We start from the raw sequence: 12,897 nt of genomic DNA, 5'->3' as shown, positions 1-12,897 counted from the left end.
CCTACCTAGCCTGTAATACTACAGATCTATAACAATCATTCTCTATCCTACACTATTATTTTTTATTAAATAACTAGCTTGCAGGGTGAATATGATCATAATTGCAAAACTACTGCAAAAATATTTCACCTGACAATTTTTAAATGTTAAAAGAATCACGTTCTAGAGTTTTTATTGATGTCTTTTATGCTGTACAAATTGCTTTGTACTGAGTGCACTTTAAGAATGGGAACGTGATTGACTTGTCCGTGTCCCATTTCCCACACAGAGGGTCCCGATGGTTTCTGCAGATGTAAGCACACACCATATGTTCTCTCAGCAGAGACCAGGTTACCCCATGGAAGCTCAGAAGACTTCCTGGGAAGCATTTACTGGGTGCAACCTTAATTAACTAATTCCCCGGGGCGGGGGAGGGGCAAACCTCCTGGGAATCCGATCTAACCTGGTTATATGAAACCTTAGTATCTGAAACGTTTCCCAGATATCAAAAAATAAACTTTACACAAAACACTGTACAAATACAAATTTTATGTTGTGAAATCTTTCGTAAATAGAAATCAAACAGCAATGTTCCTATCGTGCTTTTCAGACTGGCTAACCACTCAGTTTATCACTCTGTACCCCACTGTGGGAAGCACGTGTGCTGTTCCCACCAAATGACACAGATTTCAAAAAGTAAGTATGATTAATTAGATAAGATAAGTGACTGATGTAAAAAGTTCCTTCAGCAAGCTCTCTGTCTGGTCATTTACATGCGATACATGTTACAAAACCCCTTAAAGACAATTTTTGAGAAGTCCAGCTACCTCAGCATAATGAAAGATGTAAAAGAGAAAAAAAGGAAAATTAAAGTTAGGGTGCATAATACATCAAGTTAATCTGCAGTGAAGACTGTACCACATGGAAAGCTGCTAGAAGGGAGCACTTATCATTAAACTGTGAACAACCAAAGTGTATACGATAGCAATAATGGTGAACTAGAAAAATACACTTCATTTTTAAAATCGTGTCAGTTGATACAAATATGTAAACACCAGTTTGCTTCACCTCCCCCCTCCCCTGTCTGATTTTTACTTATGGTTATGCATTAACTTCTGAGTGTCTCCTGCCGACAAGACACACTGTTAGGCTTTGGCAACATCAAAATAGCAATCGTTACAGTTAGAAGGAGAGACTATGGCACTAACAGAACACCCCACTGAACTGACACCTCTGGGAGATCCTGTCTGCCCTGTCTCTCCTATGGTGCATCTTCTGTGGGTGAAAACAAGTGGTTATTTCTGCTCCTCATGGCTGTGAACGGGGAACCTCAATCTCAACTGGAAATTGAGGACCCTGTTGTTTCTTACTTGCAATTGTGGGGTTTAGTTAGGGCCTTGTGCTTGCTGCAGGGACTGGGGCAGCTCCGCCTGCTGCTGAGATCCTGGGATTGGAGTTCCGTTGCTCTGTTCCTGTCACCGACCCTGCTCTGCAGTCCTCCCTCTATCTTCTCAGAACCTCCGACCACAGACTCTGCACCCCACCCCCCCACCAAGGGACCTGATTTCATGGCAGTTGATGTAGCCTTCTGGAAAAGGACACAGCCTCGGCCACATGCTCCCTAAGTCCAAGGCTTAGGCTAGAACCCCGTACCCAGTCGGGCTGATCTATCCACGCAGGTCAGCCAGCAGCATGGCACACTCAGGTGTGGGGGTGGGGTTTTTTGTTTTGTTTTGTTTTTTGGGGTTTTTTTGTGAGCAAAAAACAAAGCAAAACAAACAAACTCCACAAACACAAACAACAACAACAACAACAACAACAAAAACGAATAAACACAAACTTCCCAAGAATTGCATTCTAAACATCTTACTTCGAGAACCTAGGCACTGGTCAGTCATGCACCAAATTCCCCCCCAAATGTCATTTTCCTCCTTTGGAAATTACACTGGTTTCCAGTTGTCTGTACTTCCTAATTTTCTGTAAAGGGGAAATGCTTTCAGAGGAGAAGGCTTTGTCTCAGCTCCTGGGGAGTGACGGCCACTGGTGGGCACCCTGGACTCTCTCTACCTGCTCGCTTATTCCTCTGCTGCGGGGGAGCCGTGAGCATCTGCCCGGTGAGCCGGCATGAGACACCCCTACCTTTGCATTTGGAGCAAGGATGGCACAGGCAGCCTGCTCCTGCTCAGGTCCTCTGTGCCCCAAGCCTTAGCGAGGCAGACACTGCCCCCTGTGGGAGAAAGAGGAAGAACACAGGGACAGGCAGAAACAAGACAAAGGAGTATGGGAAGCGCTACACATTGGCTCTCTGTATCACCAACCGGCTTCTGAGCTTTTAAAAAATCAACACGGAAAAAGAGTTTTGACTGGTTACACAATTCACAGTGCCCACAGGCCAGATCGGTCTCTCAGAGAAATACAACAATTCCTGTAACTCACAGCGGAAGCAAGTTCCCCATAGGATCATTACAAAGGGAGGGACTGTGTCTCAGCAGGGTCCACACGCTAAGACAACTTTGAGTTGAACATCACAGAGCTACTTCTTAACACGCTCTTTTATACTGACCAGTAGTACGGCCTTGGGTCCAGTAAAAGCAATTCTGATTATTTGGAGGGATGGTGGATTAGGAGAATTATAGCGTATCATTCATGCATGTGTATCTCTGATGGTGTGAATTAATCCAGCTGTCAACTTAGAATACTATGAGCAAATGGACTGTATAGCTGCATGTCCTTCAGGGAATTTTCAGGAAGTTTCTGATGGTATTGGGCAGTAAGGAGTTAGTAATTATACACCCTAGACTGTGCTTGGAATGTGGATTTTCTATCTTGCTAATTTAAGAGAGACCCACTGAGCCTTAACAACTAAGCTGAGCCTAAACGACCACGTTGAGGATAATGATGGCGTCCTCTCGGGCAGTCAAGGGGCCCAACAAGGACACACTGGTGTAGAGAGAGCAGCCAGAGGTCCCTGCCCAGCTGCAGGCACAGAGAGTGGGGGGGGGGGCATCCGGTGTAGGAGATTGTGAGCCGGCCTTGCTCATGCTGGACGTGAGGTCACAATAGCACTAACACAGCCGTGGCCCTGGGCGGATGCAGGTACCCTAGAGTGTGGTCATAGGAGCAGTTCTTACCACAGGCTGCTCTCCCTCTGCAGATTTCTTTGGAGTCTTAACTTTCCTGGTCTTCACAGTCGAGACACTGATGGAGGGTGAGTGTGGTCGGGAACTTGCTCTAGGTCTGGATGGAATCCTGGGCTGTGAGGGCCACGGGGACACAGCGGTCTCTTCAGCTTTGACTAGTCTCGGGCTCTGGCACACAAAAAGAAGCAGCTTGGTTATTCTCACTTTATTCTTCAGATTCGTGTCCCTTTCTTTTCCTCCTGTGAGTTGGCGTTGCGGGGTCAGATTTCCAGTCCCAAAGGGCATGGCTCTGCTCTTTTCCCAGTGCGACACTCCTCCTTCCGGTCTGATTTAATGTGTCCCCTGGGTCTGTTTTTCCTCCCACTGATGCCACTGTACTAAGAAAAACATACCAACAGATCAGTATTTTCTGGAAGCTCCTGGAAAGGTGGGAGTGGGGTGACATGACAGCTTGAGGTCTGTATCTTATTTGTGGGAAGCTAGGGGAAGAGAAGGTAGGAGTGTAGGGCCAGGGATCTGAAGAGATGGGGCATGAGCCTAAGGCTCGGGGTAGCAGGACGCGAGCAGCCAGGTTCGCCTTCTTGTTGGCTTATACCCCTCTCACTGAGCTCAGCCATCGCTCCTGGGCTCCCATCCACACTTTCAAGCATTTTCTCCTCCAAACTCGGATCTTAGAAAGTGAGAAGTCTCAATATGGTATGTATACCTTTTTCAACCCAGATGTCAAAATGAGACTCACACAGAATAAAAGAAGAGAAAAAGAACTTAAATTTAAATGCAAACCTTGCCACCGAGGCTGTCCAACTTTTTCCTTGTTTCCATGTCCTCCTTCTGTTTATTAATCTGTGAAATTGAAGGTGCACATTATTTGTTATCGTTTGCAAAAATTAAAAAGGAGAATTTTCTATAAAACTTCCTCAAGCAATGGAAGAATAGAATGGTAAACCACTTAACTGCTAACACGATTATGAGAACGTAAGTTATAATGGTGCATCTGAATTAGAAGAGGAAATTAATTTGTACCTAAAAAAAGAGCACTTAAAGAGGTGAACAGAAAGAAAGCTGTAACTGTTTAAAGTCATTAGCATTTGCTCATTGTTTTAAACATAATAGAAATTATAGAGAAACAGATCGTTTGCTTTTGTGGTAATAATTTGTTTCATATATTATTATGATAGTTATAAATTCCAGGTCTTATAAAAGTTTTGGAGAAATTTCAGATAATTCAATAGCCAGACCTCAATAATATAGTGATGAAATTTTGATTTAAAGAGTCAATTCTAGTTTCCGGGCATAAAAGGCTTTTTATCATATATATAATTGAGACATAATCGCGACAGAGAACATTATATTAGTTTCAGGTCTACAACATAATAATTCAAAAGTTAAAAAAATAATAATTCAAAAGTTGTATATGTTGCAAAATGATGGCCACAATAAATCTAGTTAACATCCATCACCACACAGTTTTAATTTTTTTCTTGTGATGGGAACTTTTAAGATTTACTCTCTTAGCAACTTTCAAATATATAATACAGTATTATTAACTATGGTCACCGTGTTGTACATTACGTTCCCGTGACTTATTTATTTTATAGCTAGAAATCTGTATCTTTTGACCACCTTCACCCATTTCACCCACTTCCCACCCTACCTCTGGCAACCACCGATCAATTCTCTATAAGTTCATATTTTCATTTTGTTTAGATTCCACATGTAAGTGAGATTATACAGTATTTGTCTTTCTCCGACTTCACTTGGTATAATTTCCTTAAGATCCATCTATCTTGTTGCAAGAGGCAAAAAATATATTATTAATGCATGCTTCAATAATATCAAGCTTTTTTTCATCATCTGTATCTGTGACTAATGCCAGGGATTCTAATTCTGGCTAATCTTATGAAATTAAACAATGATGAGATACACCCACAGGTACAACTCTTTTCCAAAATATCTCTCACCTACAGATAGGGCAGGTCTGCCTCATGAAATCTTGAGGTCTGGGGGGACAGTAACTGATGTCCATGAAGCACTGCGTTTAGGAAGAACTGGGCAGGTGTGCTCAGATGAAGGATAATGTGCAAAGCTTCAATTTTACTTTAAATGCAATGGGATACCAATGAATAATTTGAACTCTTGGGGGGGGCATGAATGGGACATGATAATATTTATTGTATGAAGTCATAAATTGGGGGGAGTCATGTTTGTGGTCATGGCTGAGTAACTGCTATGAAACCAACCTTCCCACAGATGACAACGATAAGCTCCAGAAAAAATATATTTAAAAAAGTTACCTGAAGACAATGGCTTTTAACTTAGCAGCAATGCCCCGTCTGTCTGTGTGGAACAACTAAAACTCTGGTGGAAAACCTGCAGCCTTTCAGGATTGCTGGAGACACAGTTCAGGGCAACCAGAGCCAGGGAAAGTTCCAAGGCAAGGAAATCCCAAGGAAAGCCGGACTGCAGAGCCCCCAACTTTGTGCATAAATTTTGCCCAAACCCTTAGCAGATGCCTGAATCATGCTTGGCAGTGAAGCTGAGGCTCAAAGATTGAGTTGAGATTTGAGCTTCGATCCACTGCATGCAAGACAGAGGTTGCAGTTTAAATCCAAGTTAATTGCCTGATTTTTTTTTTTTTTAAGTAGGCTCCATGCCCATCATAGAGGCAGCACAGGGCTTGAACTCAGCACCCCAAGATCAAGACCTGAGCTGAGATCAAGAGTCGGTCGCTTAACTGACTGAGCCACCCAGGCATCCCTAATTGCCTGATTTTTAAAAATAACACACAGCATTCACAATGCCTGTAAAATGCCAAAATGCTCAACATACAACTGTATGTTGCTGATCTATTCTAGAGCGAAAAGACTCTTAACACAGACTGACAGTGAGATGGTACCTCAAAAAGAGTGGAATGAGGTCTCTGAAGTGTGGACAGAATGAAAGAAAAACAAACACTGTTAACTCGGAATTCTGTACTGACAGAAAATATTTTTCAAGATTGAAGTATCTGAAAGAAACAGAAGGATTGCCTCAATAGCAGTCCTGATCTACAAGAAGCATTAAAGGAATCTCCTCAGACTGAAGAAAAATGATCCCAGAGAGAACCTCCAATATTTAGGAAGGAATGTAGAGCATCAGAAAGGGTCAATATGTAAGACTATTTTGTCTTAATTTCTTTCAAATACATACAACTGTTTAAAGCAAAAACTGTAATACTGACGTAAATATAATATATAAAACAACTTTAATTTGAAGAATGGAGAAATAGATCTATATAAACAAACCTATAATTTCAAGGTTTCTATATTTTACATGAAACAGCCTTAAATTAACTCTAAGTAAACTGTAAAAAGTTAAGGATGTAGATTATAATTGCTAGAGCAACCACTAAAAGATAGGCAAAAAGCCAAAATAATAATAAATAAATTAGGGGCGCCTGGGTGGCTCATTCAGTTGAGCAACTGCCTTCAGCTCAGATCATGATCCTGGAGTCCCAGAATCGAGCCCCACGTCAGACTCCCTGCTTCTCCCTCTCCCTCTGCCCCTGCCCTGCTCCTTCTCTCTTTCTCACTCTCTTTTAAATAAATAAATAATAAAAAAATAAATTAAATTGGAATTCTAAAACATATGAAAAGGACAGTCAAAAAAAAAAAAAAGAACAATGAAAAACCTGGAGGGGACATAGAGAAAACAAATAATAAAATGGTAGACCTGAATCCAACCCTATCAATAATAACACTGAGTGTTGATAGATGGAACAGTCTAGTTAAAATGCAGAAATAGGCAGAATGTATAAAACAGCAAGACCCAATTATTTGCTGTCTATAACACAAGCACTTTAAATATAAATACACAGAGAGGTTGAAAATACGTGTATTGAAAAAAATGCAATGCAAACATAAGAAGGCTGGCAGTACTACATTTATGCCTAACATGTATAGTAGATTTCCGGATCAGAGAATTACTAGAGACAAAGAGGGACATTTTATAATGATAAAAGGGTCAATTCATGGGAAGACATAATAATTATAAATGCAAATGCACCTAATAATAGAGCTTTAAAACGCATAAGGTAAAAATTGGCAAAATTATATATGGAGAAAAATAACACCCCCTCCCAGGAATTGAAAGAAATAAACAGAAAAGTTAAAGACACATAGATGACCTAAAAAGCACTATTACTACCTTGATTTAATTGATAACAACTGCATCAACTGCAGAATATAAATTATTTTCAAGTAGATATAGTACTACATAGTCCCATCATAGACTACAGGCTGTTTTGGCCATACAATGACTGCCAACAAATTTATAAAAATTTAAATCATAGGGAGGATGTTCTCTGATCACAATGGAATTAAATTAGAAATCAATAACAAAAAATATATCTAGGAAAATCACTAATATTTATAAATTAAACAACACAGTTCTGAATCACAGGGGAAATCAGAAATTAGAAAATATCCTAAACTGAATGAAATATAGGATACCAAAATGTGTAGGATGCTGCTCAGAGGGAGATTAATAGCTTTAAATGCTCAATTAAAAATAATAAAAAGCCTGAGATCAATGACCTCAAGTTCCACCCTAAGAAGGTAAAAAAAAAAAAGAGCCTGTAAACAAAAAATAAATAGAGGGGGGGAAAGGACAAAGATCAGGGCTGATATCAATGAAATAAAAAAGGAAAAATAGAGAAAATAGAGCCAAAACTAATTTCTTGAAAGGATCAGCAAAATTAATAACCCCCCAACTAGACTGATCAAGAACATAATTTACTAATGTCAGGAATAAAAGAGGGTTCGTTATTTCAGATCCTATAGGTATTAGAAGGATAATAAGAGAATGCTATGGAAATCCTCATATCAACAAATACGTAATTAAATAAAGTGAACAAATTGAATAACACAACCTAGCAAAACACAAAATGAAATAAAAAATGTGAATAGCTCTATAGCTATTAAAGAAAAGAAATCCATTATCAAAAACCTTTGCATAAAGAAAACTCTAGGCCCAGATAGTTTCATTGGTGAAGTCTATCAAACATTTAAGAGAGAAATGACAGAAATCTTTTTAATAACACCACTAAAATTGTTTTCAGAAGATAGAGAAGACATTTCTCAAGTCATTTTATGAAGCCAGCATAACTCTAACACTAAAACCCAAAAAACAAACACACACACAGAAAGAAAATTTAGAGATCAATGTCCCTTATGAACATAGATTCAAAAGTCTTCAATGTACTACTAATAAATTGAATGCAGTAGCGTATAAAATGTATGAAAGGTCATAACAAAGAGGGGTTTATTTCAGGAATGCAAACCTGCTTCAACATTCACGAACCAAAGTATTTCACCAAATTACGGGGGATAAAGAAAAAAAATATAGTTGTTCCAATAGCTGCAGAAAAAAAGCATTTGACAAAATTCAACTGCCGTTCACGAAAGAAACTCTCAGAAAACTAGCAATAAAAGGAAACTTCCTCAACCTGACAAATGACTGCCATGAAAACCTTACAGCCAAATCATACTTAATGATGACATAATAAAGTTTGCCCCTCTAAGACTGGGAAGGAGAAAAGAACGTTTCTTCTCACCACTGTTATGCAACACTGTATTGCAAGTCCTAAATGTCATAAATGTTTATAACATTTTATATAACATTATAAGTTATAAAACATTAAAAAGAGGGGTGCCTGGGTAGCTGGATCGGTTAAGTATCTGCCTTTGGCTCAGGTCATGATCCCTGGGTCCTGGGATTGAACCCCACCCACATCAGGCTCCCTGCTTAGCAGAGAGTCTGCTTGTCCGTCTCCCTCTGCCCCTCCCCCTGACTTGTGCTCTCTCTCTCTCTCTCTCTCTCTCTCAGATAAATAAAATCTTTAAAAGAAATAAAACACTAAAAAAAAAAGAAAAGGTACAAAGATCAGAAGCAAAGTAAAACTGTCTCTATTTACAGAAGACCTGATTGCTTACATATCAAGAATCTACAGATTGTTTACATTTGAAGGAATTCATTATTATTGTAACTATTAAGTGAATCTAACAAGGTTGCAGGATACAAAGTTACTATAAAATCAGTTGTATTTTTATATACCAGTACCAAACAATTGGAAATAAAGCCTAAAAACAATTCCATTTCTAATAGCATCAAGAATGATAAAATAGGAATAAATTTAACAAAAGATGTGCAAAAACCTCTACACCGAAGATGACAACATACTGGTAACAAAAATTAAAGAAGACCTAAATAAACAAAGATGTATACCATGCTTATGTGTTGGATGATTCAGTCTAGTAAAATGTTCATATGTCAATCTCCTCGAGTGTATCTGTAGATTTATACCACAATCCTAATCATAAAACACACTTAGTTTTTTTTTTTTGTTAAAGTGGACAAGTTGTTTCTAAAACCTATACGAAAATACAGAGCATCTAGAATTTTCAAAATGACTTTGAAAAAGAACAAAGTTAAAGAACTTACTGTTACTTGTTTTCAAGACCTCTTAGAAAGCCACAGAAATTAATATAGTGTAGTACCAACTTAAGGATCAACAAATCATTACAACAGAATAGAGAACCCCAGAATATACCTGGCTGATTTTCAACAAAGGTTCCAAAGCAATCAATCCGATGGAGGAAAAAAATATAAAAATTGACACTTACGCCACACCTTACACAAAAATTAAGTTAATATAGATCATACACCCGAGGAGCCTGGGTGGCTGATTTGGTTAAGCTGCCAACTCTTGATTTAGGCTCAGGTCATGACCTCAGGGTCCTGGGATGGAGCTCTACCTCTGGTTCCATGCTCAGAGGGAGTCGGCTTGAGGATTGTCTTTCCCTCTTCCTCTGCCCCTACCTGCGCTTGTTCTCTCTGTCTCAAATAAATAAATAAATCTTTTAAGAAATATATAGATCATACACCTAAACAAGGTGTCTTGGGTTTTTTTTTTTTAGAAAACATAAAAGAGTATCTTCTTGACTTCAGGGTAAGCAAGTGTTTCTAAGCATATATAAAGTGATATCCATAAAGGAAAATAACTGATAAATCAGGCTTTAAAGATAAAAAAATCTTTTCCCATCAAAATACATTGTTAAGCAAATGAACAGAAAAGGCATAACTGAGGAGAAAATATTTACAAAATGTGTACTGGCAAAAGACTGGTATCTAAGATAAAATTTCTGTACTGTAGTTGCATGTTTAGTTTTGAAAAACCTCTCTAGTTACCTAGTTTCTCTGCACTTATTCACTAATTAAAAAAAAAACTCAATGTTTTAAAATGACTTTTTATTTTGAAATAATTGTAGATTCACATGCAATGGTAAGGAATAATACAGCAAGAACTTAAAATACTCTTTACCTCCTTTCCCCTAATGTTAACATCTTGCAAAACTATAGTACAATATCACAACCAGGATATTGACATTGATACAATCCACCAATCTTATTCAGATTTCCCTAGTGTGCATTGTATATGTGTATTTTATGCTATACAATTATAGCACCTGTGTAGGATTACCTGTCTACTACCACAGTGAAGATACAGTATCTTTGCAGTGATCAATACAAAGATCCTCTGTGTTGCCCTTTTGTAACACACCCACCTCCCTTACTGTGCCCCTCTCCTCATCCCTAACCCTGGCAACCACTAATTTGTTCTCCATTTCTAAAACTTCATCCTCTCGAAAGTGTTATATAACTATATTATACACCTGAAACTAAAATAACACTGTATGTTAATTATAGTGGAATTTTTAAAAGAGTGTTATAGAAATGAATCATACAATGTATAGCCTTTTGGGATTGTTTTTTTCATTCAGCATAATTCCCTGGAGATTCATCCAAGTTGTTGCTGTATCCTTAGTGTATTCCTTTTTGTTGCTAAATAGGATTCTGAGGTATGGGTACCCCACAGTTGAACCATTCACATGTTTAAGGACATATAGGTTGCTTCCAGGTTTTGACTATTATGAATAAAGCTCTTTTGAACATTTGGGTATGGTTTTTTTGTTTTGTGACTATGTTTTTATTTCTCTGGGAAAATGCATAAGAGTGCAATAGCAGGATTATATTGTAATTGCATGTTTAGTTTTTAAAGAAACTGTCAAACTGCTTTCCTAGTTATCCATTTCCTCTCCATCTTGCCAGGACTTAGTGTCATCAGCCCCTTTTAAAAATTTTAGTCAGTCTGGATAGGTCTGTAGTGATATCTCAGTATGGTTTTATTTTGCATTTCCCTCAGGGTTAATAATATTGAATATTTTTTTCATGTGCCTCTTCAATAAAATGTCTGGTCATGTCTTTTGCTCTTTTTCTAGTTGGATTTTTTTGTACTGTTGAGTTTTGAGAGGACTTTATTTATCTAGATGTTAGTCCTTTGTGAGATACGTGGTTCACAAATCTTTTCTCTAAGTCTGTAGGCTTGTCTTTCATCTGCTTCATGTGTGCTTTCATGGAGAAAAGCTTTTAATTTTGATGAGGTCCCTTATGGACTGAATCTTTGTGTCCCTGCAAAATTCATATGATGGATCCTCAATGTGATAGTATTAGAAAGTGGAGGCTTTGGGAAATAATTAAATTTGATTAGGTCCTAAGAGTATTACACTCTCATGATGGGATTGATCCCCTTATAAGAAGAGGAAGACAGTGAGCTAGAGGGCTCTAGCTCTCCCCCTGTCTCTCAGTCTCCCCCTCCTTCCCCACCTACCCAGCACTTCATGTGTACGCACTGAAGCAAGGCCAAGTGAGTACACTGGGAGAAAATGTCATTCTGCAATCCAGGAATCAGGCTCTCACTAAACACCTAATCTGCTGGCCTCTTGATTTTGAACTTCCCAGCCTCCAGAACTGAGAGAAAAAATTGTTGTTTAAGCCACCCAATCTGTGGTATTTTGTTATACCAGCCTGCGTATATCAAGATAGGACAGAGTAGCCCAATAATCAGTCTTTCCTTTTATGAATTGTGCTTTTGATATCAATACTAAGAACTCTTTGTTTAACCCCAGATCCCAAAGATTTTCTCTTATTTTTTCCCCAAATGTTTATGGTTTTATATTTTTCATTTAAATCTATGATCCATTTGGAGTGTTTGTGTTAGATAAAAGGTTTAAATTCATTTCTGGGGGCCACAGATGTCCAATTACTCCTGCACCAAATGTTGAAAAGGCTATCCTTCCTCCCAGTAAACTGCTTCTGCATTTATGTAAAAAAAAAAAAAATCAGTTGAACATATCTGTGTGGATCTACTTCTGGGTTCACTGTTCTGTTCTAAGAGCTCTACAAATACCACAGTTCTTTGATTACTGTAGCTATATAATAAAACTTAGTATCAGGTAAAGTGAGTCCTAATTTATTTTTTTTTCAAGATTGTTTCAGATATTCTAGGGCCTTACTTTTGGAATAAAATTGTCTATGTCAACAAAAAAAAACTAGCTGGGATTTTGATAGAAATATATTAAACTAGAGCCCAATTTGGGGAAGAACTGACATCTTTACTACATTGGGTTGTCCAATCCATGAACATAGTATGTCATTTATTTGGGTCTCTGATTTCTTTCACTAGCATTTTATAATTATCAGCATACAGAACCTATACATGTTTGGTTAGATTTATATTTATTTATGTTTCTTTTGGAGCAAGTACAAATTGCACTGTATTTTTAATTTTTGTTTCCATATGTTCATTCCTAACATATAGAAAGACAGTTGATTTTTAGAAGGAAAACATTCAGTCTTTCATCATTGAGTCTGATGTAAGATAAAGGATTTTTTTTTGGCA

General features: G+C 38.1%; 1 protein-coding gene across 1 annotated transcript in view; it reads right to left on the bottom strand.

Annotated features, from left to right (window-relative positions):
- The window catches only part of CUNH10orf67 (chromosome unknown C10orf67 homolog), a 155,141-nt gene that overhangs the window by 57,694 nt on the left and 84,550 nt on the right, over nt 1-12,897 (bottom strand). The window contains exons 9-10 of the mRNA XM_088025527.1: nt 3,903-3,962; nt 3,111-3,287 (exon numbers count right to left, since the gene is read on the bottom strand). Of these exons, the coding sequence (XP_087881653.1) occupies nt 3,111-3,287; nt 3,903-3,962 (237 nt within the window). The remainder of the gene's footprint in view (nt 1-3,110; nt 3,288-3,902; nt 3,963-12,897) is intronic.

This window comes from Eumetopias jubatus, unplaced genomic scaffold (assembly GCF_037043125.1).
Source record: "Eumetopias jubatus isolate StellerSeaLion01/CBP00866 unplaced genomic scaffold, mEumJub1_p1.0 scaffold_8, whole genome shotgun sequence".
Taxonomy (NCBI): Eukaryota; Metazoa; Chordata; class Mammalia; order Carnivora; family Otariidae; genus Eumetopias; species Eumetopias jubatus.
The sequence above is the reverse complement of the archived record's forward strand: the minus strand, read 5'-3'. Positions and strand labels throughout refer to the sequence as shown.